The sequence below is a fragment of the Canis lupus genome, chromosome 34, assembly GCF_048164855.1.
Source record: "Canis lupus baileyi chromosome 34, mCanLup2.hap1, whole genome shotgun sequence".
NCBI classification, from domain to species: Eukaryota; Metazoa; Chordata; class Mammalia; order Carnivora; family Canidae; genus Canis; species Canis lupus.
In genome coordinates this window covers 9,825,250-9,850,278 of record NC_132871.1, presented here as the reverse complement: position 1 = coordinate 9,850,278, position 25,029 = coordinate 9,825,250, and the positions used below count along the sequence as shown (strand labels likewise).

The 25,029-nt window shown below is 45.8% G+C and overlaps 1 protein-coding gene and 1 long non-coding RNA gene across 7 annotated transcripts in view; one reads left to right on the top strand and one right to left on the bottom strand.

Annotated features, from left to right (window-relative positions):
• NFE2L2 (NFE2 like bZIP transcription factor 2) overlaps positions 1–25,029 on the bottom strand; it is a 97,417-nt gene that overhangs the window by 5,206 nt on the left and 67,182 nt on the right. Inside the window, exon 1 of one of the 6 annotated variants that reach the window (XM_072811263.1) lies at positions 17,589–17,853. The exons of the other annotated variants lie outside the window; for them this stretch is intronic. Coding sequence (XP_072667364.1) covers positions 17,589–17,618 — 30 coding nt within the window. The 5' untranslated portion in view covers positions 17,619–17,853. Of the gene's footprint in view, positions 1–17,588; positions 17,854–25,029 lie in introns of those variants that run through there. 6 annotated transcript variants of the gene reach the window in all.
• LOC140624417 (uncharacterized) lies at positions 375–4,788 on the top strand. The gene is made up of 3 exons (XR_012023900.1): positions 375–1,300; positions 1,874–3,568; positions 4,578–4,788. It is a non-coding gene; the product is annotated as an uncharacterized lncRNA (long non-coding RNA).

Below are 25,029 nucleotides of genomic sequence, written 5' to 3'. Positions count from 1 at the left end.
AAAGATTTTATGTCTCCCCCTGCCTGTGTCTTTGCCTCTCTCTCTCTGAATAAATAAATAAATAATATCAAAAAAATTTTTATGTATACATGAGACACAGAGGCAGAGACCCAGGCCGAGGGAGAAGCAGGCTCCCTGTGCGGAGCCCGACATGGGACTCGATCCTGGGTCCCCGGGGTCATGGCCTGGCCCGAAGGCGGTGCCCGACCGCTGAGTCCCCAGGCGTCCCCCCGTAGGACATTTAGATCACTTCCCAGCTAAGAAGTCATCTGTACTGAAAATAATATAATGAGACTAACAGTGGAGAGATCCAGGCACGGGGAGGGGAGCAGGGCTGACAGCGGGTCCGGCCGGGGACACCGGCTGCCCCGGGGACACCGGCTGCCCCGGGGACACCGGCTCGGACACCGGCACCAGGTCTAGACCCGCCGACTGGCTCCTCCCGGGACCAAGGGGCGCGATGCCTCCTGAGCGGCTATTTCCAGCCGAGAGCGGGGAGCCCAGGCCACCTTCGGCCCGGGCCCTGGGGGGGGCAGCCTCTCTGGAGGCTTTGGGGAGCCGCCGGCCTCCCGGGCCCGGCCCGCCGCACTGACCAGCCCGCGGCTCCCCTCGGGCCTCTGGGACCACAAGTCACACGGAAAATACGAAACCCGACCGACGCGGCTCCCTGAACTGCGCGACGGAAGCGCCGCGGTGCTGAGCCCCTGACCTCGGCTCCCGCAGGGCGGAACCGGGCGCTCCTCAGCCCCGCCGCCCCTGGGAGGAGCTCCATTTCAAAGATGAGGTGTGGGGGTCCCCGGGGGCTCAGCGGTTTAGCGCCGCCTGCGGCCCAGATGTGACCCCGGGGGCCCGGGATCGAGGCCCGCGTCGTGCTCCCCGCAGGGAGCCTGCTTCTCCCTCGGCCTGGGTCTCTGCTTCTCTCTCTTTCTCTCATGAATAAATATAATCTTAAAAAAAATAAAAAAATAAAGATGATGTGTTTCCATTTTAATGGGCAGGTTTATCCAAGGGTCACATGAAACACAACGGTTCAAGGCACAGCGAATTCTACCTTAAAATCCTGAGTGGTTCAGCTCCGACCCTGGTGAACTGGGGATCCCTCCGGGCTGTTCTCCCGCTGGAGCCAGGGGGCCAGGGCCAGGGCGGTCCTCAGGGTCCCACACCCACTAAGCGCCAGCACTAAAGACAAGCACGATCACAGCCGCAACCGAACTCCAGTCCTTCTCGAACACTGACGGGCCAGCGCGCCGAGCTCTCCAGAGCAGTAAAAGGAACGCGGGGGCGCCCGGCTGGCTCTCGGGTACGCGTCCAGGCCATGATCTCGGGGTCCTGGGCTCCCTGCTCAGCAGTCTGCATCTCCCTCCCCGTGCTCCCCTCCCCACACTCGTGCTTTCTCTCCAAGGCCAAGGCAGAAGCTTTTCCTTGTTGAGAGATCCCAGATAAACCCCCCCCCCAAAAAAAAGAAACCATGATCCACTTTTGATTTTTTCATAAAAGCCGAATGAACACTGAAGCAGTTTCTGTTGCAAATCCCTGCTCACAGGTCAGACTATTCCAGGGTATCCCCAGAACCCAGCCCCATGGGCCGAAAGAAAATTCCTACTGTAGTTTACTCTAGAATTCCCAGGTGGCAGTCACAGGAGTTGATACATGTCTGTTCTTTCCTTTCTCCTTCTTTCCTCCGCACCAGAGGAGATGTCTCAAGTGGGTTCAGATGGTTTAGCTCTAAATTTAGTACATGCTTGTTCGAGCCTACCCCTATCATACAGATGTTGGTGGATCAACTGAGACATGAAAGAAATCTCTCTATAAATGTAAAGCATATGCTATTGTTGCTATGCATGCTGACAGTGATGGTTTTGGTTTTTTTTAGATTTTATTTATTCATGAGAGAGAGAGGGGCAGAGACACAGGCAGAGACAGAAGCAGGCTCCGTGGGAGAAGCCCGATGTGGGACTCGATCCCAGGACCCGGGATCACGACCCGAGCCAAAGGCAGATGCTCAGCCGCTGAGCCACCGGAGCGCCCAGTGATGGTTCTAACACCTGCCGGAACAGAAGATCCAACTCCAGCCAACGGATGATGATGAAGCTGTGGACCTGACTGTACTGGGCGCCTGAAGTAACACTCAGCAAAGAAGCTCCTTGGTTCCTCCTCAGGGAGGGTGTGACTACCCGGTTTGTGCAACACGTGTTGAAGACAAAGCACACAACCTCTACTTTCATGTTTACTTCTGTGTACACACACACACTTGCTCAACTGCCGTTCAGTCCCTGCTGGGCCCCCCCCCTTCGATGCACGGCCAAACGAATTCAATTTTAAAGAATTTCCCATTACCCACCAGGTGAATAGAATGTTGATCTGGGAAATGACTACTTGGAAGGCCACTATACTTTGTCTCTGCTATGGTATGTTTGTACTTTAGCAAGATAAAAAGTTCAACTTAAATGTACATGTTTATGCTCGAACCACCTATATAAAGTGTCAAGGAACAGAATGAAGATATATGTGCTAACGTTAAGAGAAAAATTTCCCAGAATATGCTCCCAAACACCTGGATGGATCCCCATCAACAAACAGGAAAAATACATCATGAAGCAGCATCTAGATCAGCCCTTGAGCATCCTGTTCTCCTCTGACCTGAAACAACGCTGGGCCCCGGGAGGCCAAGCAGCTTACTGTCTCCACCCGGAATGTCTCCAAAAGAGGATTCCAGTGACATCTAACTGTCCTAAATGTGGCTGGGCAGCCTTCAGGGGGCACAGTGGCCCCCAAACAGGTTTCAAAGTGTTCTCAGAGCTCTTCCTCCGTATATTAAAGTTTATTTTTATGTGATATTTATTGTTGCTATGAGAAGTCTCTAAAAGGAAACTTCTGCTTCGAAATAAAAGCGAGGGTCGTTCTTACTACCTTGGGTTCCTTAAAACCGATGTTCTGATGAAATTCAGAATGAAGCAACAACAGGTTTCTTGTCACGGCCTTAATATGTCATCCTGTGTGTTACTCAAATTTTCACATCATGTTCCGAAGCAAAAACCTTCAGGGATTTGATATTCTATGAAATATTCAAAGCTCGGGGATCCCTGGGTGGCTCAGTGTTGAGCGCCTGCCTTGGGCCCAGGGTGTGATCCTGGAGACCCGGGATCGGGCTCCCTGCGTGGAGCCTGCTTCTCCCTCTGCCTGTGTCTCTGCCCCCTCCCCTCTGTTTATCATGAATAAATAAGTAAGTATTATTAAAAAAAAAAAAAAAGAAATATTCAAAGCTCTATGTTGAAAATGAGAAAGGCGTCCAGCCAAGACCGGCCGGTGGGAGCCCAGGGCCGGGTGCTGGGTGCTGCCCTCGGGCCGAGCACCTCCTGCCCGAGCCCTGTGACCGGCCCCTGTGACCGGCCTGTGACTTCGGCCACAAGCGACCGCCTCCGCCCCCAGAGGAAGCGGCCGGGCGGAGCCCGCAGCAACAGGACACGGGCCGGCGGAGGGGAAATGCCCGGGGCGAGCCACGCGGCCGCCGCACGCAAACCCGGGCCGAGAAGGGAGAGCTCCCGGCGAGCAAGGGCCGTCCAGAGAGGTTAGGGCAGGAGAGGGGAGCAGGGGGTGGCTTCGAGGGCATTCGGCAGGTCCTTCCCGGAGACCAGGGCAAAGGCTCCGAGGGCCAGGGCGCCGCTGCGGGCCTTCCCGCGCCATATGGAGCCACTTAGTATCTGAATTTTTTGTTGTCCTTTAGTGATTCCTGAGTGTGTTGCAAATTATGCTGCTAGCGTGGCTTACACAAAAGATGACGATTTAATAAGAAACATAAATGTTTGACAATTCGCATTAAATCACCATCTGGTCCAAATGAAAGATTCCTATTTAAAATGTATATATCCTCCTTTGCCGTCTGTGTCATCTAGTACATGTTTCACGGGGACTCTGAAGTTGGATTATTAACTCAGACCACTTTGAAACAAACATCTTTGTTTCAATAAAAAGAAAAGACAAAGGCCTTGGACAAACAAACCGGCATTTTTCGTACTCAGATGATCCAAAAAATGAGAAAGATAAGGCAAGATAGCACAATCTCCTCTTAAAGTAGTTCTGTAAACTGAAGCTTTGAGAAAGTATCTAGAAAGAAAAAGAAAATGCCTTCTATAAAATATTCACACATATGAATGAGGCCTGCACCTCTCAACCCAGTGCTCTCCCCTGCCTCTAGTTTTTCCTGAGGATGGCAAGGTGGTGGGAGGTTTGCTTCTAAAAATAAATTTTACCAATCAAGTGAAAGAAAAAAAAAAAAACTGGACAGATTGCTAAGCTTGTAAACAGAAAATGAACACACTTTTCAATTTAATTGTGTAAGCATGAAATCATGTCTCTGGCTATACTCCGTAAAATTATATATTTCCATTAAAAATATAATAAATAAGTCTTTTCAAGTTTATTCCCCCTGGGATCTGTCTTTCATTCAAATATTAATTACTGGCATTCAGAGTCTAAGTCATTTTTTTCAGTCATTTTTCCCCGTATGTGTGTTGTATGCCCAGGTGGATATACCATTCACCTCAAAACTAAATCTGGTTTAATATTTTTTTCCATAGAAGCTGCTCAAATATTTTTTGAGCAAAACCAGATGGAACCTGAATCACATCCCACCCCCCGAAATGAAGAGCTATAGCTGGCCACAACACAACCGAGGGGATGCTTGAATTCTGAAAAACAGATAAAGCAACAACAAATGTCTCCTTGATTCACAAAGTCACAATCCTTACTAAATAAAGTGACAACAGGTGTATTTTTGAAATACATTTCACTGATGACTATTATATTTCATACACATTTATCTGCTCATTTACTTCTTTGCTTCTCTCCACTGCTTCATTACAAGAAGAGACACAACACAATGCCAACTTTTTTCAGTGAGCATTCCCGAGAAGGCAGAGGACAGGTAATTCTTTGTAGTTTGCCCACATTCAAGCACTTTTGATTCTACTGGCCTCATCTGCTAACATTTAAATATATTGCTATAATAACTGTTAAGGAGGTAAGAATCACAAAGAGTGTGTGTGCACACACATATGTAAAATCACAGAATGTTAGACACGGAAGGGGCCTTACAGCTGAACAGGCCAAGTGTAAACGTCACTAAATTAATTTCTGTGTAACTATAGCTCCATTTTTAAAAATAACTGGCCTAAAACAAACAAACAAACAAACAAACAAAACTGGCCTAGGGCAGCCCGGGGGGCTCAGTGGTTTAGCGCCCTCTTCGGCCCAGGGCGTGATCCTGGAGACCTGGGATCGAGTCCCACATCTGGCTCCCTGCAGGGAGCCTCCCTCTGCCTGTGTCTCTGTCCCCCTCTATCTCTCATAATAAATAAAAATAAATAAAAATAAAAATAACTGACCTAGCAAGCAGTTTTACGTCAGCAGAGACTCCTAGTAGGTAGTAATAGATTCTACTAGTCCAAGTTTTCCTTTTAGAGAAATCTTTTTTTTTTTTTCTTCTAGAGAAATCTTACCAAGGATTGTTTCCCCAATCTTCAACCACCAGGGCTTTCTAACAATAAAAGTTCTTGCATACACACTGAGAGATGAATTATCCAACTTAAAATCCTCGATCACACGTTTGCTCTTCCCCGAGTAGTGGAACCATCCTTTCACCCTTTTGTCTTTCAACTAGAAAACGGTCCGGTTTCCTGAGTCTGGCATGTTACTATGTACAGACATTTTCATGGGCTGCTTCCTGTTCACAACAAGTTTCTCAGCAATGACTCAGTCTAAGAAATATGATCCAGCCAGTTTACTGGAACTCTTGCCCATTATGTTTGTCTGCAGGCTGCAAACATGATGCAAAGATAAAGCAAAACCGGAGAGGGAATAGAATAGGAACTTGGGCTGTTGGTTTTCTCAAGAGGCACATATGTGTTTAGCCAAAAAGGAATCAGAAAGAACATTAATTTTCAAAAGGGGAGGTGATTCCACCTGCTACAAAACGTGCACGGCTCCAACTCTTCCAGGAGAAGTGTCACATCTGGACCCAGCAGCTTCTTACTTGGTGGTCTGTGTGTGGGAGGATGCTGCCACCAGCCTGGGAGGGCTTCTGAGAGGGTGCAGCAGGAGTTTGCCAAGGGACTGGCTTGGTTTGATAAGCAAACTTCAGGATACATCTTTCTAATCTCTTCCGCATTTTTTTAAAAAAAGATTTTATTTATTCATGAGAGACAGAGAGAGAAGCAGACACAGGCCGAGGGAGAAGCAGGCTCCCTGCGAGGAGCCCAATGCAGGACTCGATCCCAGGACCCCGGGATCACGCCCTGAGCCAAAGGCAGATGCTCAATCACCAAGCTTGCCAGGTGCCCCTCTTCTGCATTGTTTTAAAAAAGATTTTATCCATTTATTTGAGAGAGAAAGAGAGATCACAAGCAGGGGGAGGAGAGGAGAAGCAGACTCCCTTGCCAAGCAGGGACTCAGTTCCAGGACCCCAGGATCATGACCCAAGCGGAAGGCAGACACTGCTGGAGCCGCCCAAGGGCCCCTCTTCCACATTTTTTAACCAGCCACATAGACGTTCAGTTCTGGATGCCGTCCTCCACACACGGAAGGAACTTCCATCACTACTGGAATGATTCTCCTGGAAAATACACCTACCACACCTCCCCACCCCCCCCCCCCCCCACCAAAGAACCTTCAAGAACACTGGATCTAACTCTTCAACCTACTTTACCTAAGTTTCACCAGGCATGGACTCACCATGTGGCTCTGCTATCCAAGCTGAGGCCCAACAGCCCTGCTGCCCCTCCTGGGGCTCTTTACAGCCACCGCTGCTACTTCTAAACACCCTGTGGGATCCTTTACCCTCTTTGGGTCCTGCATTTGTAAAAAGAAATTATTTTTTTCAATCTTAAAGCTCCTTTTCAGATTTAACTGCCTACCATTAACTTTAAAAAAGCAAGAACCAGGGTGGGCACCCAGGCTTGGAGGCTGAGTAAGTACTGTACACTGGCTGACTGTCGCTAGTCAAAGACCTTGTCTGCCACGGTGGGAGCAGGTGTTGAACATTAGATACATATATATTCTAGATGGTAATACATATAAACAATCTAAAACACTTAGTTTTTTTTTTTTTTAACTGTAGGTTCTGTTAAAATACATTCTAAGGAGTCTGTTTAAATTTTTTTTTAGCATGCTCTTTTTTGAGTATGAAATACTTCTTGAAATAATGAGCCATTAATGGCTAAAATGTCACTTTACTGGAATGGTGGTAGTTAAAATAAAGGTGATGGTCAGGATCAACAAGATTAGTGTACATAACTACTCTAAATGGATAGCCAATCCACCCATCTGTTATTTTTTAAAGATTTTATTCATTTATTCATGAGACACAGAGAGAGAGGCAGAGACATAGAGGGAGAAGTGAGCTCCCCATGTGGGACTCAATTCCCAGACCCAGGATCACGTCCTGAGCTGAAAGCAGATGCTCAACGCATCAACGCCACCCAGGCGTTCCCCCCCATCTCCCCATCTAATACGTATGTACAGATCACCTCTCAGGTGCCAGTAAGTCCGCTAGGTGCTGGGGATGCAAAGCTAAATAAGACAGTCTCTGACCTTAGTTTGGACACAATGAGAAGCATACAGGAGCCAAGGCAGCAGGAAGGCAAGTATCATTAGGCTGCACAGAAAGACCTCATAGAGATCACAACTCACAAAAGTACCGCAGTCACAACTGTGTGAGTGTCCCACTCAATAAACAAGGGTTAAACCTGGTTTCAAAGGTCTAATCCAAGGAAACATTTGAAAGCAAAAGAGGTCGTGGAGGTGGAGAGAACAGAGAACAATGAATACAAGGCCAAATACTTGATGCATTCTTGGTCTCCCCTCTTGGTGGCGGTAATGGTTTACCCCTCTCCCCACTGAGGCTTGATTCCCCAGCGCAAGGAAAATTCTCAGACCCAGAGACTTCCTTCCCACATTTGGACTTTTAGGTCAGCATGACTCATGTCAGCTGAGCTGGGTATTACTGCTAATGCCACACTGTCACGGAAGGGCCCACAGGACCCACACAGCCCCTTTCATTTTTCAAACAGGGAAACAGGCCAGAGGATGAAATGACTTGTCCTAAGGTCAAAGGTCAAGGATTCCAAAACCACCTACCTCTCTACAACCCTTGCCAGGTTATTTGGCAGAGGGGGAAAAGATACACTGATACATTTTAGATCCATTTTAATTTTTAAATGGGCATCTCTTGCTCTAACTTGCCAGCTTGCAGGTACCTAACAGCTTCTGTTACAGCTGGCGCTTGCCAAGAACTTCATGGTTCACAGGGGTATTCGCCAACAGTATCTCATTCCAGCCTCACTGCAGTGGCCCAAGGGAGGTGGTTTATCTTCATTTAGGGATGAACACATTTAGGCTCTGGGCACCAAGCAACACTGCCCCAGATCACATGTTTGGCAAGTGGCAGAGCCAGGACTCCAATCCAGAACCGATTTGGGGCCTGCCAGGCTCTTCCCAAGCCGTGGTGCCGCTCCCTGGCATTCACACCACAACGGGACAAGGCCTGGAAACTGCTGTAGCCCCAGTGCCCTCTCCCCAGGCAGGACATGAAGACTTGGACGCTGTCTCTCTTTACACTCAGACCTGCCTGTCCTGATGACTCATGGGTATCAGGTCCACCAGCGCATAAGGAGAGGTTCAGGTTTAAATCTACCTTCCCATAAAGACAGTATTTACCCGTTATGTCTTATCTGGGCTTTCTTACAATGGTCGGACTAAACTGTAAACTCCTTTAGGGCATGACAATCTTTTTTTTTTTTTTTTTTTTTTGACAATGTCTTTTAGATAGATAACACATGTATATGTGGTACAAAATTTAAAAGCTGCAACATAATCTCCCAGTTACCCTTCCCCAAGGCAACTGCTGGCACCAATTTTTTGTGTTTTCTTAGGAAGACATTCTATTAAAAACACATAAATAACATATAATCATTGTGCTCCACACTTATTAATGTATTTTTAGAGACAGTTCTAAATCAGGGCATAGAATTGTTCCATTATTATGATTATTTTTTAAAGATTTTAAGTAATCTCTACACCCAACGTGCAGCTCAAACTTACGACCCTGAGATGGAGTCACACGCTTCACTGACTGAGCCAGCCAAGTACCTGGCCCATTATTTTTATTTTTTTTTTTTAAAGATTTTTATTTATTTATTCATGACACAGAGAGAGAGAGAGAAAGAGAGAGAGAGAGAGAGGGGCAGAGACACAGGCAGAGGGAGAAGCAGGCTCCATGCAGGGAGCCCGACGTGGGACTCGATCCCCAGTCTCCAGGATCAGGCCCTGGGCCGAAGGCGGCACCAAACACTGAGCCACCCGGGCTATCCTGGTCCATTATTTTTAATGGCTGAGCAGTTTTTTCCTCATCAAGATGTACCAGAATAATATACTATTTAATAATATAACTATTTAATTAGTCTCTCATTGGGTTTTTAAGTTATTTTGGATCTTTTTCCTATTACAAATAATTTTTATTGCAAATTATTTGTTATTACAAATTATAAAATACTGCTATAATGAATATCCTTGGACATAAACCATTCCCTGAAAAGGTGTGAAGACATCTGTGGAATAAAGAATCGTAAGGGGAACTGCTGGGTCAAAGAGCACAGCTGACCCATGAACAATGTAGGAGTTAGTGGCACCAACCCCTCACATGGTCAAAAATCCACGTATAACTTTTTTTTTTTCCACGTATAACTTTTGACCAAAGGCCTTACTGGTAACAAACCATAGATTAACACATATTTTGCATGTTCTAAGCATTATATATTATATTCTTACAATAAAGTAAGCTAGAGAAAAGAAGCTGTTATTTAAAAAAATCAGAAGAAAGAGAAAATACATGTAGCTGAAAATCTCTGTGTGTAAATGGACCTGCACGGTACAAGATCAAACCTGTGGTGTTCCAGGGGTCACCGCATAAGCATATGCAACTAAGACACACGGTGCCCCACAGCTCCACACAGAGGTGGCGCCTTTCATACTCCCACCAGCAATGCGTGGCGGTGCCCATTTCCCACTCCCGTCCTGCACATGGTACCCACGTGGTAAGTACATACTAACTGAACAAGATGTCCTGTATTAATTCCAGAATCATTTCAAAACCAGCCCCTCCCTCTCACTTTTTAACAATGAAATTAGGCTGAAGATGAGAATACACATGGCACAGTCGGCTGGCTCGCAAGCAGCAGCGCTTTAACCAGCCGTCTACGTCCAGCCTTGCTCCAGCCCACTTGACCCTGGCCGGCGCCCTTGGAGCCAGGGGAACACTTGTAGGAGCGAGAAACCTAATAAGGGTGTGGCCCGCACAGGGAAGGGGCTGGGCGAGGTCTCACAGCTGGAATACCAGAGCACGTCGGGCAGAAGCAAACCGCTGCCTTTCCCAGAGACCAGGCAAAGGTCAAAGGAAAAAAGCAAGTCCAGCCTGGCTGACCCATCTACCAAGTTCTTAAAGACCAGGAAAAGGATTCTTTCTAGGGAGGAGTCTCTCAGGAACAGATGTTTCTCAATCATTAAATTACATTTAGAGCACACAACAGACTAAGGAAAGCTGACAGTGATCTTGGGGACCACAGTCCGAACCCAGGTCTGTTGAGGAGGTTCCTGAGGCCAAGAAATGCTAAATGAGTAACCGTCTCATTTGATGAAGCAGAGCCAAGAAGGGGTCATATGGTCAAGCTAACACAAATTAAATTTTAAGGCAGACTTTCTATTGAAATGTCTCTTACTTAGGACTCAGGGAATACTAGGAATGACTTTGAACTTTTTTTTTTTTTTTTAAAGATTTTACCTATTTATTTATGAGAGAGACAGAGAGGGAGAAGCAGGCTCCTTGTGGGGAGCCTGATGCGGGACTCGATCCTGGGGCTCCAGGATCATGCCCTGGGTCGAAGGCAGGCGCTCAAGCCCTGAGCCACCCAGGCATCCCTAGGAATGACTTCGAAAACAGACCACAAAACTGTTGTGTCGCACTGAACCTTGCATCCAAATTAACGGCCTATAAAAACTCTGTTATTTCACCAATGACTAACACTGCATTTTTCTGTGCAGAACTTTCCCTCACCCTGAAGCTCTAAATACCATGTAGTTTCCTGAAGACCCTGCCCAATGTGACAGAGCTAAGCCCCTTCAGGCAGATCACCTCTGCTACCACAACAAAAGCAACTCAGAATCAACGTGGACTCCACCAAGTTCCCAAATCACAGAGACAAGCCCATGTACCCACATCCCAAACTTGTCAGAATTATCCAAGGGTTCCCTGAGAACGAGTATAATCCAAAAGACAGTTCTACACTGTCTTGGAGAAAGAAAGCCCTTGGAGACAGATCAGAAAACACGCTGACAAGCATTCTCTTTTTGGGGGGTGGAGGGTAGAGGGAGAGAGCTAGCACCACTGACCCACCCAGGTGCCCGCAGGAGAGAGATTCTTTTTTTTTTTTTTTTTTTAGGAGAGAGATTCTTAAGAGGACTCCACGCCTAGCAAGGAGCCTGACTCGGGTTTGATCTCACAACCCTGAGATCATGACCTGAGCCAAAATCTAAGAATCAGATGCTTAGCTGACTGAACCACCCGGGGTCCCCTCTGTGCATTGTCACTTAATCCTCACATTACTCTGGGTGAAGATCAGTGAGATGAAGAAACTGAGTCTGATATAGGCTGAATGTCAAAGGTCGCACACTTGTCACCTGCATTTTAGGCAGAAGCAGCCTCCTCTAATCTAATGGGCATGCTTACAAATCAAATCCCTGTTTGGTAAACGGTAATGCCTCCCTTTCTACTTCCACTCCTCAAAATGCAAATAGAATGAGGGTTTGCTCTAAGGCTGTTCTTTGTAGTTTGTTGGTGGCTTCTTCCTTTAAATCACTTTTGCTATCCTTATAAGAAAACAATACCATAAAACAGGCCTAGGCTTTTAACGAATGACCTAAATAATGAACACATGAAGTGAAGCCCTTACTCTAGTTCTCAAGGACAAAAGCTGTGGGTCTGGTTTAAAATCTTCCACCTTTGGGAAAAGGACAAAGCATGAAAGCCAGATGTGTGGAAGTTCCCAAAGTAAATGTTCACATGAAGCGGGGAAATTATTTTTTACCTTATGACTTACTATTATTCCCCATGATTGAATCGTTATACTGCCCAACAAAAACACACGTCAGACACGGAATCGACCACCCTGTCCATTGGTAGGCAAAGCAAAAAACATTATTTTTCCTTACCATCTAAAGTAATTTCTCCTGAAAGGCCTTTTCTTCAGTCTGGATCTGGGGGCAAGTTTATGTTCTTTGCAACTCTGACGCCCACCGACTTTCCAAGGCCAAGCAAATCTCAGACCCAACATGGTAGGCTATCAGTCCCCATCTAGTTGTGCCATTTTACGGTATCTTTTAGCCTCACGTTCTTCCTCTGCTACAGGACAAGGCTGAGTTAGGTAATTCCTAAGATCCCTTCCTCTAAAAACCTCTGATTCTATGATGCCCAAAATGTAAGTCTGAAATCTAATTTTGAATTTTAAGACAAGCTAATTTTAGCTTGTACCTGTAATAGATGCTCTAAAGCAGTACTGTCCAACAGAAATATAATGTAAGCCACATGGAACATTTAAAATTTTTGAGTAGCCTTACTAAAAAGACAAAAAAAAAAAGATATGTGAATTTTTTTTTAATTTTTATTTATTTATGATAGTCACAGAGAGAGAGAGAGGCAGAGACACAGGCAGAGGGAGAAGCAGGCTCCATGCACCGGGAGCCTGACATGGGATTCGATCCCGGGTCTCCAGGATCGCGCCCTGGGCCAAAGGCAGGCGCTAAACTGCTGCGCCACCCAGGGATCCCAAGATATGTGAATTTAATTTTACCAATATAATCCAACATATCAAAACATTAATATGTAACCAAAAATTTAAAATTATCAATGAGGTATCAGAAGTGATGAACCCACTCAATCTACACACTACAAATCTCACCGATATGATCACATGAAATGTAGTGTATTCCCAGAATAAAGTTATATTTAACAAAAAAATCTTAACACTGTTTCTGTTTAAAATTTTTTTCCTATTTTAAAATTTAAATCAAAATTCATTAAAAGTAAAAAATGCAGTTTCTCAGCGGCACTAGCCCCATTTCGAGGGCTCAAAAGTGACAAGCTGGTGAGCCACGTTGTATCTCGGAGGGAGCTTACAAAGTTAGCCCTCTACACTCCTATGGGGGGAATTCTATTGGGCCAAACTCTTGTGCTTTGCAAATTCCTTCCTGAGCATACAAAGGGAACATGAAGCCTTCCAAATTTCACTAGGTAGTCTTTATACCACTAGCAATTATTTGTAAAAAGCTACTACAGTGACCTGCAGGTGCTAGTGTGAATCTGAATGCCTAAAGGGGTTCCGAGTGACTGAGCGGATCAGGTCGGTCCTTACTCTGCACTGGTGTAGTCCACACCCCACGTAATTACCAGACTATTGCAAAGCTCATCTGAAGAATGGGGGGAAGTAAGGGGCTTAAGTGATCGGGAAGCACTATCTGTTCCAACTAAGGATATGAATTAAGCTGAGTTTGGAAATTATATTTCAGCTACTTTCAGATGCATACGTCTAAAGATGCACAACACCCACTGTTGTTGCCAACCGCCAGGCAGCAATTTGGACCTCTTACAGGAAAACTGTAATTAGTGTATAGATCATATTGCATGCTCTTAAGATCAGTATAGAAATCTTTTATTTTCCTTAACATTAACTTGTTAAATGAATATGTAAGGACAACAGTCACCTGGTGAGTTTTCACATTTAGATTTGAGTATGAAAGATCACAGTGCCGCAGATTCTGAATCCAGATAAAGAGAGAGATGACACAATCTAAGTAATACTAATAATGATGGTTACCATTCATTGTGCACTTTCTATATGCTCAACATTTTTGCAAGTACTTGTGTTTATTATCTCCTTTACTCACACCAATCTGCAAGGTAGGTAGTATTGTAATCATCGCCCGTCTGGAGCAAGGAAACCGAAGCATGAAGAGGTTAAGTAATTTGCCTGAAGACTCACTCATGTTCTAAATGAGAAGGAGATCCACTCCACGTGTGTCCCAGAAGCACTCCAACAGCACAGGCTTTCCTGTGCTGAACAACCTAGGCCTCTTCAGGGAGACTACCCAGTGTGGTGCCAGTTAGGGCTCTGCTTGGGCCTTGGCACCTAACCTCACTGTGCCACTCCCATCAGGAATAACCACCGAGACACTAAGACCAGCCTCACAGAGTTGTCTTCCATCGGGGAAAAAAGTATGTAATGGCCCCTAAAAATATAAAGGACAACCAGGGGTGAGGTATTAAAACTGTTGATAAATTCAACTCCTGTTGCGATGTCAAATGAACACGAGAAGCATCTAATTCTTAGGCTGCTGGGTCTAACTACTATTTAAAAAATAGAAGGTGAGGTCATAATATATTTACGTACAGACATCTGCATGGCAACATCAAAGGGTAGCGAAGTTTTCAGCTGTGTCACCTCCCCTCAACGGTCTTCTAGAAGGTCTTCTTTCCTTTTACCACTCTACTCTTTTTTTTCTTTTTTAAGGCCAGAGTTAACTCAGGGGTAGCTATTACAAAAAGGAACATTTCGGTCCTGAAAGCCTAAAAGAAGGGGTAGGATGGGGAGGACAAGGTCACAGGGTCAGCTCAGTCCGTGTTTGGATTTGGCCTTCTGCTAATGCACTTCCGTTCCCCAAACTCCTTCTGTTCGTTCAACTTGCCGGCGGACACTGCTCCTTTTCTAGGCCCAGAACACCGGAGTAAGAAATTCCGCCACAGGTGCAGGAGTTTGCCTGGGAAGGCGTTCCATGAGACGGCTATCAATCCACGTCGGTACAGGGGATCCAGCAGACAGGCTGCAGGATCCGCAGGGGAGGCTGGGGGCGCAGGTGGCCCTCAGCCGTCACAGGGCACATGGACTGGTTTTCTGTCTCTGGAGACTTTAGTGCCCAACGTGAGGGACGTGCATAGGGGCGACCGTGGGAGAGCACATTCACAGCAAAGAGCAAAAAAGAGCACGAATGCTTATGCACCTGCACGGCCAGAATTCAAGGAGGGGCTTCTTCCAAGAAATCTCGGCTCCCACACGTCAAGCATGCCCGACAGAGAAGGGGACTACGTCACAGTAACCACAGCCACCATTTGCTGGGCGTGTGCAGCGGGCCAGGTCTTGTGCCCAGTGCTTCTCTGGCTTAATTGCAGGAGCACCGAGGTAGGCGGCATCCACAGTCGAATGATGGGGAAGCCGAAGCATATCCCACCGCAGCAGCCTCCAGCTCACCCTCTCGGGGCCTCGGTTCTCTGCCTACAAAACCGGGATTACGTTCACCGCGCAGGGCAAGAGCTCGGTGCTGAAGAGCCCGGGAGACTGCAGCTGCCACCGCCAGGGTCGCCAGATGCCCACTGTTAGCTGCGGGCGTACGAGCAAAGCGGGCGGGGGGACAAGAAGAGGATACTGTTTGCCCTCTTCTCCCAGGGCTCCTCCCTGGGCTTGGAAGCCAAGGGTGAGATGCACTGCGGCTAAAGGCAGTCAGAGTGAATGGGTCTTAGAGGAGGGCACCCAGAGACAGGCCCCCCTGCGCCACCTTGGAGGAGAGAACAATCCATCCCTCAAGCAAAGCGGCGATTTCTGGCTCGTTTTCCCTCCCCTTCCATCAGGGGAATGAATACACTGGCGGATGGATGGTTTCTATTAAAACACGAACTGCAGGGTGTGTGAGCTTGAGCACAAGCGGTATCACAACGGGGCGCACAGGAGGAGATCTACTCCCCGCCTTTGAAAAGGGGGCTTAAAAAACTCTTCTTAACTGGCTAACAAGGTGCTAGAGATGAGAGTCACAAATGCAGATCCTCCATTCGTGTGCGGATGCCAAGTCACCCAAGCCCCCCCTCGGTCTCCAACCCGGCCTGCTTCTGCTTCTGCTTGGTGGGCCACAGTAACTTCCTGCCCACATCCAGCCCCCAGCTCCCATGTCTTGCCCTTTCCAAAGCCTTCTGATTCTGAGGTCCTTACATAAAACTACAATAGCCAAACTGTGGAAGGAGCCTCGGTGTCCATCGAAAGATGAATGGATAAAGAAGATGTGGTTTATGTATACAATGGAATATTACTCAGCCATTAGAAACGACAAATACCCACCATTTGCTTCAACGTGGATGGAACTGGAGGGTATTATGCTGAGTGAAGTAAGTCAATCGGAGAAGGACAAACATTGTATGTTCTCATTCATTTGGGGAATATAAATAATAGTGAAAGGGAATATAAGAGAAGGGATAAGAAATGTGTGGGAAATATCAGAAAGGGAGACAGAACATAAAGACTCCTAACTCTGGGAAACGAACGAGGGGTGATGGAAGGGGAGGAGGGTGGGGGGTGGGGGGGAATGGGTGACGGGCACTGAGGGGGGCACTTGACGGGATGAGCACTGGGTGTTATTCTGTATGTTGGCAAATTGAACACCAATAAAAAATAAATTTATTATTCAAAAAAAATTTTTAAAAAGGGTTAAAAAAATGAAAAAAAAAAAAAAAACTGGAAACGCCACACTTGGGCACTGAAGGGCTCTCTACAGTTAGCCCCAAATTAACCTTTTCGCCCCTAGTGACCCAATCCATTGCCAGAGTCCAGCTCTGGCCCGTAGTACCCTTCCTCGGGCTTCCAACTGAAGCTTAAGCCAAAGAAATCTTACTGACTTAAAAAAAAAGAACCTAGTTAAAATGCTACCTCCTCCAGGATGTCCTCTCTGTGCATCCCAGTTGGAAATGACATTTTCTCCTCTGACCTGTCACAGAGCTGTCACACATCACAGATGAGCCTGTATAAACACCAAGCTTCTAGAGGGCAAGTAATGCTCACTCTCACTTTACTGAGCAACTATTATGTAAACACTAGGCATGATGCCAGACAGCAGGGTTATAAAAATGAATAAAACACAGTCCCTGCCCTAGGGGAAGCCATACCTTAAGCAGAGGAGACAGAGATGGAAAGTAATTATGCCCAGTGACATAAAACATGTATAATCCAGGTGTACAAAGAGCAAAGGGATTGGTTAAGAGGAGGGGCCATTTGAAAAGCAAAAGTCCTTCGAGGAAGACAACACATTTGCTACATTATCTTGGAAGAGTAAAACCACCTAGGGTATGTAAATACCAAATAAATATTTGTGGAATGAGTAAGTATACACTGAAGCCCAGGATTCAGTATTTTAATTGTGTATCTAAGGTGTCTGGGATCAAAGAATTCTAATTACTTAAATAACAAAGATACCGTGTTTAGTATCAGTCATGACCCAACTGCTGGTCCCAGAAAAATTACTTAATTATTAAAATTATTTCATAGTAACAATATTTCAAATTATTCTCTGGGTGCTCTCTAAAAACAACGTATTACTTATAATTAAATATATATAATATATTATATATATATATAATATATATATAATATAATTATATTTAAAAACTATAAACGCATATACCACTTCAAGTTAACAATAAAACTGGTTTTTGTTTTTTTTTCCCAGACCTTGCCTAGCTTCTCCAGAAGCGAGCGCATCACCGCGGTTCCCTCCCCTGGGCTGGCGGAGGGATGGGCCCTCTAGTTGTCACCGCGGTGCCGCGCATCCTGTGACATCCTGTGACATCCTGTGACGCGGGGCGGCCTCCACTCCAAGCGCAAGTCGGCCCAGGAGCCAGCAGCACGCCGCCGGCTGACCAACACCCAGGGAGCTCCTGGAGGAGGACGCTGCCTTAGCCCGAGCCCGTCTTCCTAAGGGAGTCTCTCCCTCTTCAGCACCTAACAAAACACCCACAGTCAGCAGACAAGGAGAGGAGAAACGGAAGGAGGAGGAAGACAGGGAAGGAGAGCAGGGACTCCGGGCATCCTAATCTCTCTTCTGCCATCGTAAGGGACGTGATCCTGGACAAGTTACTTAACCTCTTTTATTTTTTTTAAATATTTCATTTATTCATGAGAGACAGAGAGAGACACACACAGAGGGGCAGAGCCACAGGCAGAGGGAGAAGCAGGCTCCATGCAGGGAGCACGACGTGGGACTCGATCCAGGGTCCCCAGGATCACACCCTGGGCCGAAGGTGGCGCTAACCGCTGAGCCACCCAGGCGTTCCCGAGAATTAATTTCCTACATTAAATTCCCTGCTTGAAATATCTCCTGTGCTTTCTGGTCTCCTGAACTGAACTCTGGACTGTTATATCAACAGGATTGTTAAAAGAACTAAAGACGACGAGCGTAAGCAGCACAGGTAAATACTCCCACACGGGGGAATCTAAGGGCAAGCCGCATGCTGCAGAGCGAATCCAAGTAGCAAAGATTGAGGAAATCTTCAGGTAAAAGTTCCAGGTCCTGCACAGCCCAGGTGGCTCAGCAGTTGAGTGTCTGCCTTTGGCTGAGGTCATGACCCTGGGGTCCCAGGATCGAGTCCCGCGTCGGGCTCCCTGGATGGAGCCTGCTTCTCCCTCTGCCTGTGTCTCTGCCTCTCTCTCTCTCTGTGTCTCTCATGAATAAATAAATAGAATCTTAAAAAAAAAAAAAAGTTCCAGGTCCTTCTGAAGCTTCCTCAGGAAGAGTCCAAAGGTCTGTGTTTCTCCCAGGTTTGTTAAAAGAAATCCCTTAAGTTAGTTTCCTTTGTCCTCTTTCTGTCTCTCTCCCTTCGGCACTAGGCCCCAAAGAGAACCTGGAATTTCCCCTCAAAGTCACCAAGCTTACTCTCACTCCACTGCCCTAAGGATTCTCCCAAACATGCAGCCTGGTAAAGGATTTTCCAGCACAGGGTGAGCCTCTGTGTCTGGGGGAGGAGGAAGAAGCCTGAACTCACAGAATGGTTCTCATTCTTAGTCCTGCTCTCAGCCTGGGAACCAGCAGAACGTCAGAGCCGGGCCTGCAGCTGGCACAGTGTGGACCGGCCCTGTTCCTGTCCTTTGGGGCTGGTTTCCCAATGTATACTTTAATCACGTTTCGCTGACAATTACCAAGATCAAAAAACAACTTCAAAAACTGCGAATTTTTCCTTCTGCAATGAAAAAACACTGGTGGTTTTCATTACCAAGATTTTCACAGTAATGAAATTTTGTTTTGTTTTGCTACGTCAAAAAATTCAGGGCTCTTCAACACTCTCTAGATACAGCAGCAAGACTCCCCAGATCCAATGCTACAAAACAAAGCAGCAAAAAGGCCAGGCTCTAAAATCAATCCTCAGGAAGCAGTACCGTAGTTCGTCCCATCATGTGTCGTACTTCTGCTCCAATTCTGTTCACAGAAAGCAACAACACACGTTTATTATTTGCCCCGTATTCTAATCCCTTACAGGGAATAAGTTGGGTTTTACATGCATGTGCATTACAGTTTTCTGCTGAAGCAGAGCAGACAAAGGCTGCCAAGTCCGGAGTAAAGCAAAATTCCATATCCTTTATCAGCAGGCCACCCACACAGGCAGTCAACACTGTCCCAGCCTCTTAAACCCCGACCCGGGGTGCGGGCAGAGATGGGGACTAACCCACCCTGAATGATGCCTACTTTCCAGCAAAGAAGGGAAAAGGGTACTTAAGGGGAGAAGTTATTCCTTGAAATGCAAGTATGCACTGCATGCTGCCTAGATGTCAACACTGAACTCTTTCTGTTCTAAGGTACTTCAAACCTGTATTACATCCATCACTAAGCACAAAACTCTTAGGAACAAATCAAAGAGTAAGATGCTGCTTTTTTAGGGGCGTCTGGGTGGCTCAGTCGGTTAAGTGTCCGCCTTCAGCTCAGGTCATGATCCTGGGGCCCTGGGACGGAGCCCCGCATGGGAGCCTGCTTCTCCCCCTGCTGTGCTCGCTTGCTCTCTCTCAAACAGGTGGTTAAAATCTTAAATTTAAAAAAAAAAAGTTTTTAAAATCTTAAAACAAAGGAAGGCTGGGTTAAAAGAACTTCGCACTGCTGATGACTAGAGTGAGAAAAGCAGCAGCTTCCCAAGGGGTGACTAACGGCACCCTTCCAATGAGAGTTGGTGGGGAGCAGCGGGGGGCGGGGGGGAGGCGGAGGCTGGAATGGGGTGCGCGCTCCCTTCTGGGCCTGTTCCCCGCCCGTCTGCCAGGAGGGCTCAGCCAGCCGCGGAGGCCCTGACCGCACCCGGCTCTCGGAGAGGTGCTGCTGTACTACCCACGCACGCACGCTCGCATCCATTCGGGAATCAGCCCCAGCATCCAAAGCTGTGCACCAGGAAGCCCCCCAAGGTTAAGTACGAAGGGCAGCCACCGCGGCCAGAACATAAAGGAGACTTCAGGCAGATTACAGGGAGTCCAAATATTGACTTGCTGGAAGTTGCCCTGTAGATTTCAGGGTTTTGTTCTCTGTAAACAGAGGATGATGAGGCCGAGGACTGCAGAGCACAGAACTCCTAGGGGAAGGCAAAGGCTGTTCTGGCCGCCAGGCCCCTAACACCTCGCCCAGGCTTTCTGTCCTCGTGCCTTTTCTATGCTGGTCTCAAACAATCAATACGGCACATTCTCACAGGTCACATTCCTGACCAAACACAGAAAAGTTTGGACCCAGCTGGAGAGAACTTTCTGATAACATAATTATCACACAAATTAACTCAAGGAGCTCAAGTTAGAGGTATTGCATTTCAGACTTTTTGCCAGGCACCTTAAAACAGTTCCCAGATTCAGGTGATCACCTGAGGCTGTGAAGGTCAGTGATCAAGTACAAAAACACTTCTTGTCATGATTTAAGACAGATATCCTAATACCATAGCTTCGACGGGTACCAAGCACCGAGCAAGGTGCTCTAGGGCAGTGGCTCATAAACCTGACTGCATGCTAGAACCCCTTTTCAGAAGCTTAAAAAAAAAAACAAAAAACAAAACACTGATGCCTGGATCTCACCATCACAGACAGACTTTGACTTAAGGAAAAGGCCTGTGTTTTCATTTATTTTTTAAAAAAGATTTTATTTATTTATTCATGAGAGACACAGAGGGAGAGAGAGAGAGAGAGAGAGAGAGAGAGAGAGAGGCAGAGACACAGGCAGAGGGAGAAGCAGGCTCCATGCAGGGAGCCCGACGCCGGACCCAGGTCTCCAGGATCACGCCCCGGGCTGATGGCGGCGCTGCCCAGGCCTGTGGTTTTAAATACTGATGGTGACTCTACAAGATAACAAAGTTTAAGAACCACTGCTGTAGGGAACAAAAAGTAATAAGTGAAGTAGAAACAACCCAAATGCCCATCAACTGATGAGAAAATAAGTTAAATGAGGTGCGTCCATACAGTGGAATAGGATTCATCCAGAGAAAAGAATGAAGACCAGATATGTGCTACCCCATGGTCAAACCTTATAAACACTTCATCAAATGAAAGAAGTCAATAACACAAAATCACACAGGGTATGATTTCATTTATATGAAATATCCAGAATAGACAACTCCACAGAGATAGAGGATGACTGGTTACCAGGGACTAAGGGAGTAGTAATGAAAATGTTCTAAAATTGATTGTGGTGAGGGCACATAATTCTAAATACACTAAAATCACTGCAGTATTTTAATTTTTTAAAGATTGTATTTATTCATGAGAGACACAGAACAGGGCAGAGACACAGGGAGAGGGAGAAGCAAGCTCCCTGCTGAGGGCAGAGCTCGATGTCAGACTCAATCCCAGGATCCTGGGATCATGACCTGAGCCAAAGGCAGACGCTCAACCGCTGAGCCACCCAGGCACCCCTGAACTATCTATTTTAAATGGGTGGGCTGTATGGTATGTGAATTCTATCTCATACAGCTTTTAAAACAAAGTACAGAAATATAAATTCTATGCCCAGCTTTCAACAAATTTACGATCTAGTTGTAAAAAAAGGATAGGAAAAAAAAAGGTACACAGTCAAGTATCAGATTTTAAAAGATGATTCAATAGAATTGCTAATGCAGTAAATAAAAACTTGAAGCGAGGCTTCAAAGCCAAAATCTGATGTTTTTTCTTACAGTCTTCTATTAAAAAAAAAAAAAAAAGGCAACAGAGGGCTCAGATCTGGCCATATGCTGTTACTAGAGGCCTCAAAATCTCCATTTCAGAGCTTGTGAGGAAGGAGTGACTACTTAGCATTGCCAAGGAATTTTTTTTTTTTTAATCTCCAGAACACAGGCTGTTGATGGCATTAGAATGACTCTCAAGAGTCAGTTATCAACAAGGCCATTCAAAGATGGACTTGGTGCCTTAAATCCTTCTTCTCATGCCCTGGATTTGTCTTTATCCCCATAGCCTGGGCCACGTGAATTTACATGCTTACACACATAGAAACTCTCATATATGAGGCTTTATGATATGCAGGTATTATAGGCCTCATGCGATTAAGATGATTGGTTAGAAGTGCCTCTTCTCTCAGAGTTCCTAAACTTTTTTTTTTAAAGTAATCTCTACATCCAACGTGGGGTTCACACGCATTACCCTGTGATCCAGAGCTGTATGCACTGCCGACTGAGCCAGCCAGGCGCCTGTTCCTAAAATTCTTAATACTAATAGCTGAAAAGTGTTTACTGTGGCAGGGCCTGACACATAGACAACTCCCAACTTTAGGCAGAACAGAATTTTGTTTAGCAGTCTTGGTTTTTTTGAGGGGAGGGTCTGTGTGTGGGGGAGATTAGTGTTAAGAAAACCAGTTTTTTTTTTTATTATTACTGTTTGGCAGTGTTTATAAACTTGAACATATTTTTGCTTTTGTTTCTAGAAAACATACCATTATCAACTGAGCAACTGAAAAAGCTTTGGTTGTATCTTTTTTTTTTTCTTCATGAGAGACAGAGAAAGAGATCTAGGCAGAGGGAGAAGCAAGCTCTTTGCCAGGAGCTCAATGCAGGACTGGGTCCCAGGACCCCCTGGGATCATGACCTGAGCCAAAGGCAGATGCTCAACCACTGAACCACCAAGGTGCACCCCCCCGCCCCAGCCTGTATCTTAGAGCCTTTTATTTTTATTTTTTTTTAAAGGAAAAAAATTTTTTTAAAGATTTATTTATTCATAATAGACATAGAGAGAGAGAGAGAGAGAGAGAGGCAGAGACACAGGCAGAGGGAGAAGCAGGCTCCATGCACCGGGAGCCCGACGCGGGACTCGATCCGGGAATGCAGGATCAGGCCCTGGGCCAAAGGCAGGCGCTAAACCGCTGAGCCACCCAGGGATCCCCTCTTAGAGCGTTTTAAATAAATGTTTGTTGGAGCATATTTAAAAGTAGGTGGCAATGAAATTTTAGTAACTTCTAGAAATCATGTTATCAATATATAAACTCTTTTGTCCATCTTACAGGAAATTTAAAACAAACATACAGCCAAAGGTAAAGGAGGCAGGCCAAATACTGCATTTAGTAAACCTGTCTTCCTATACCTTGGTGTGCAACTGATTTCAGCAAACTTTCAAAGTGGCTGGACCAGTCACTTAAATGCCTTGGGCTTACCCAGACTAACTTTGGGGCAGATCATCCCCTTGATGGCAGCAGCCTTAATCTAGACAAATAAGACAAGAATTCTGAAAATGACCTGTTTAACAATGAAGACTAAGAAACAGTATATTGAATTTTGAAACATACTGTACTCGAACGCTAAATAAACTTCAATGAGATAGACCTGAGCTCTTATGCTTGCTTCAATTCAGAAATGTCCAAACAGGAGATTAGTGTTTAATTTGAGCCAACAGGTCTCTCTTACCCATATTCCACTCAAGTTTTCCCCATGCTACCCATTGACCTTCAACCTGGCAGTCTACTTTTCAACATACTATGTATCTTCACTATCAAATTTATTTTTGACTCCTACTTCAAAACAAAAAAAAACCCAAATGGAACAGGAGAATGTACCAAATAACAGGGCAAATAAAGGTAAACAAATATTCCAGTCGCTAATAGATTTAGTTAAGAAAAAGGAAAATGGTCCCTGAAAAATGAGATGCCCTAACCCCAACCCTAACCTCACCCTAAGCCCTAATCTGGAACACTGTGGAAATCCCAGGAATTTTTAAAAGTACTATTATGTTAAGAGATAGTTCTGGGGCGCCTAGCTGGCTCAGTTAGTAGAGCATATGACTCTCGATCTCGGGGTTGTGAGTTAGACCCTACGATTGGTGTGGAGAGGACTTAAAATCTTTAAAAAAAAAAAAAAAGAAAAATGGTTCTGCTTCTCTAAATTAAACCCCTCAGAGGTCTCTGTATCTTCCTTAAAAGACCTCGATGCAGTAATTCCATTGACAGGTTGTATTTACTCTCACTGTATTTAAGAAGGTTCACCTAAAAAAAAAATAAATAAAAAAAATAAAAAAAAGAAGGTCCATCTTCCCTAATATATACATAGTTACTGAATTTCTTGTAAATGGAAAAAGTGTGGAGATTTCTGCCTCTCCTTTCTGGAGTTTTTCTCAATTAATCCACATTTTAAAGTGTGAGCTTTTCCACCTGTTTAAAGTTTAAGTAGTCCTGGTCTGTTTTTGTTTTTTTTTTTAAAGATTTTATTTATTCATGAGAGACATGGTGGGGGGGGGCAGAGACACAGGCAAAGGGAGAAGCAGGCTCCATGCAGGGAGCCCAACGTGGGACTCGATCCTGGGTCTCCAAAATTACACCCAGGGCCGAAGGCGGTGCTAAACTGCTGAGCCACCCCGGGCTGCCCAGTCCTGGTCTGGTTTGGACGTGGTTATTAAAAGCCATTGGAGTCAGACTAAGTTTGGTTCCCATCTCTACCTCTCAACACCTCAGGTGTCTGGCTGGCTCAGTCAGTGGAGTGTGTGACTCTTGATCTTGGGGTCATGAGTTTGAGCCCCACATTGGGGGCAGAGATGACTTTAATTAATTAATTAATTAATTGAAAAAGTAGTTGGGGCACTTTATTTTTTTATTTTTAAAAAGATTTTATTTATTTATTCATGAGAGACACAGAGAAAGAGGCAGAGGGAGAAGCAGGCCTCATGCAGGGAGCAATATGGGGCTGGA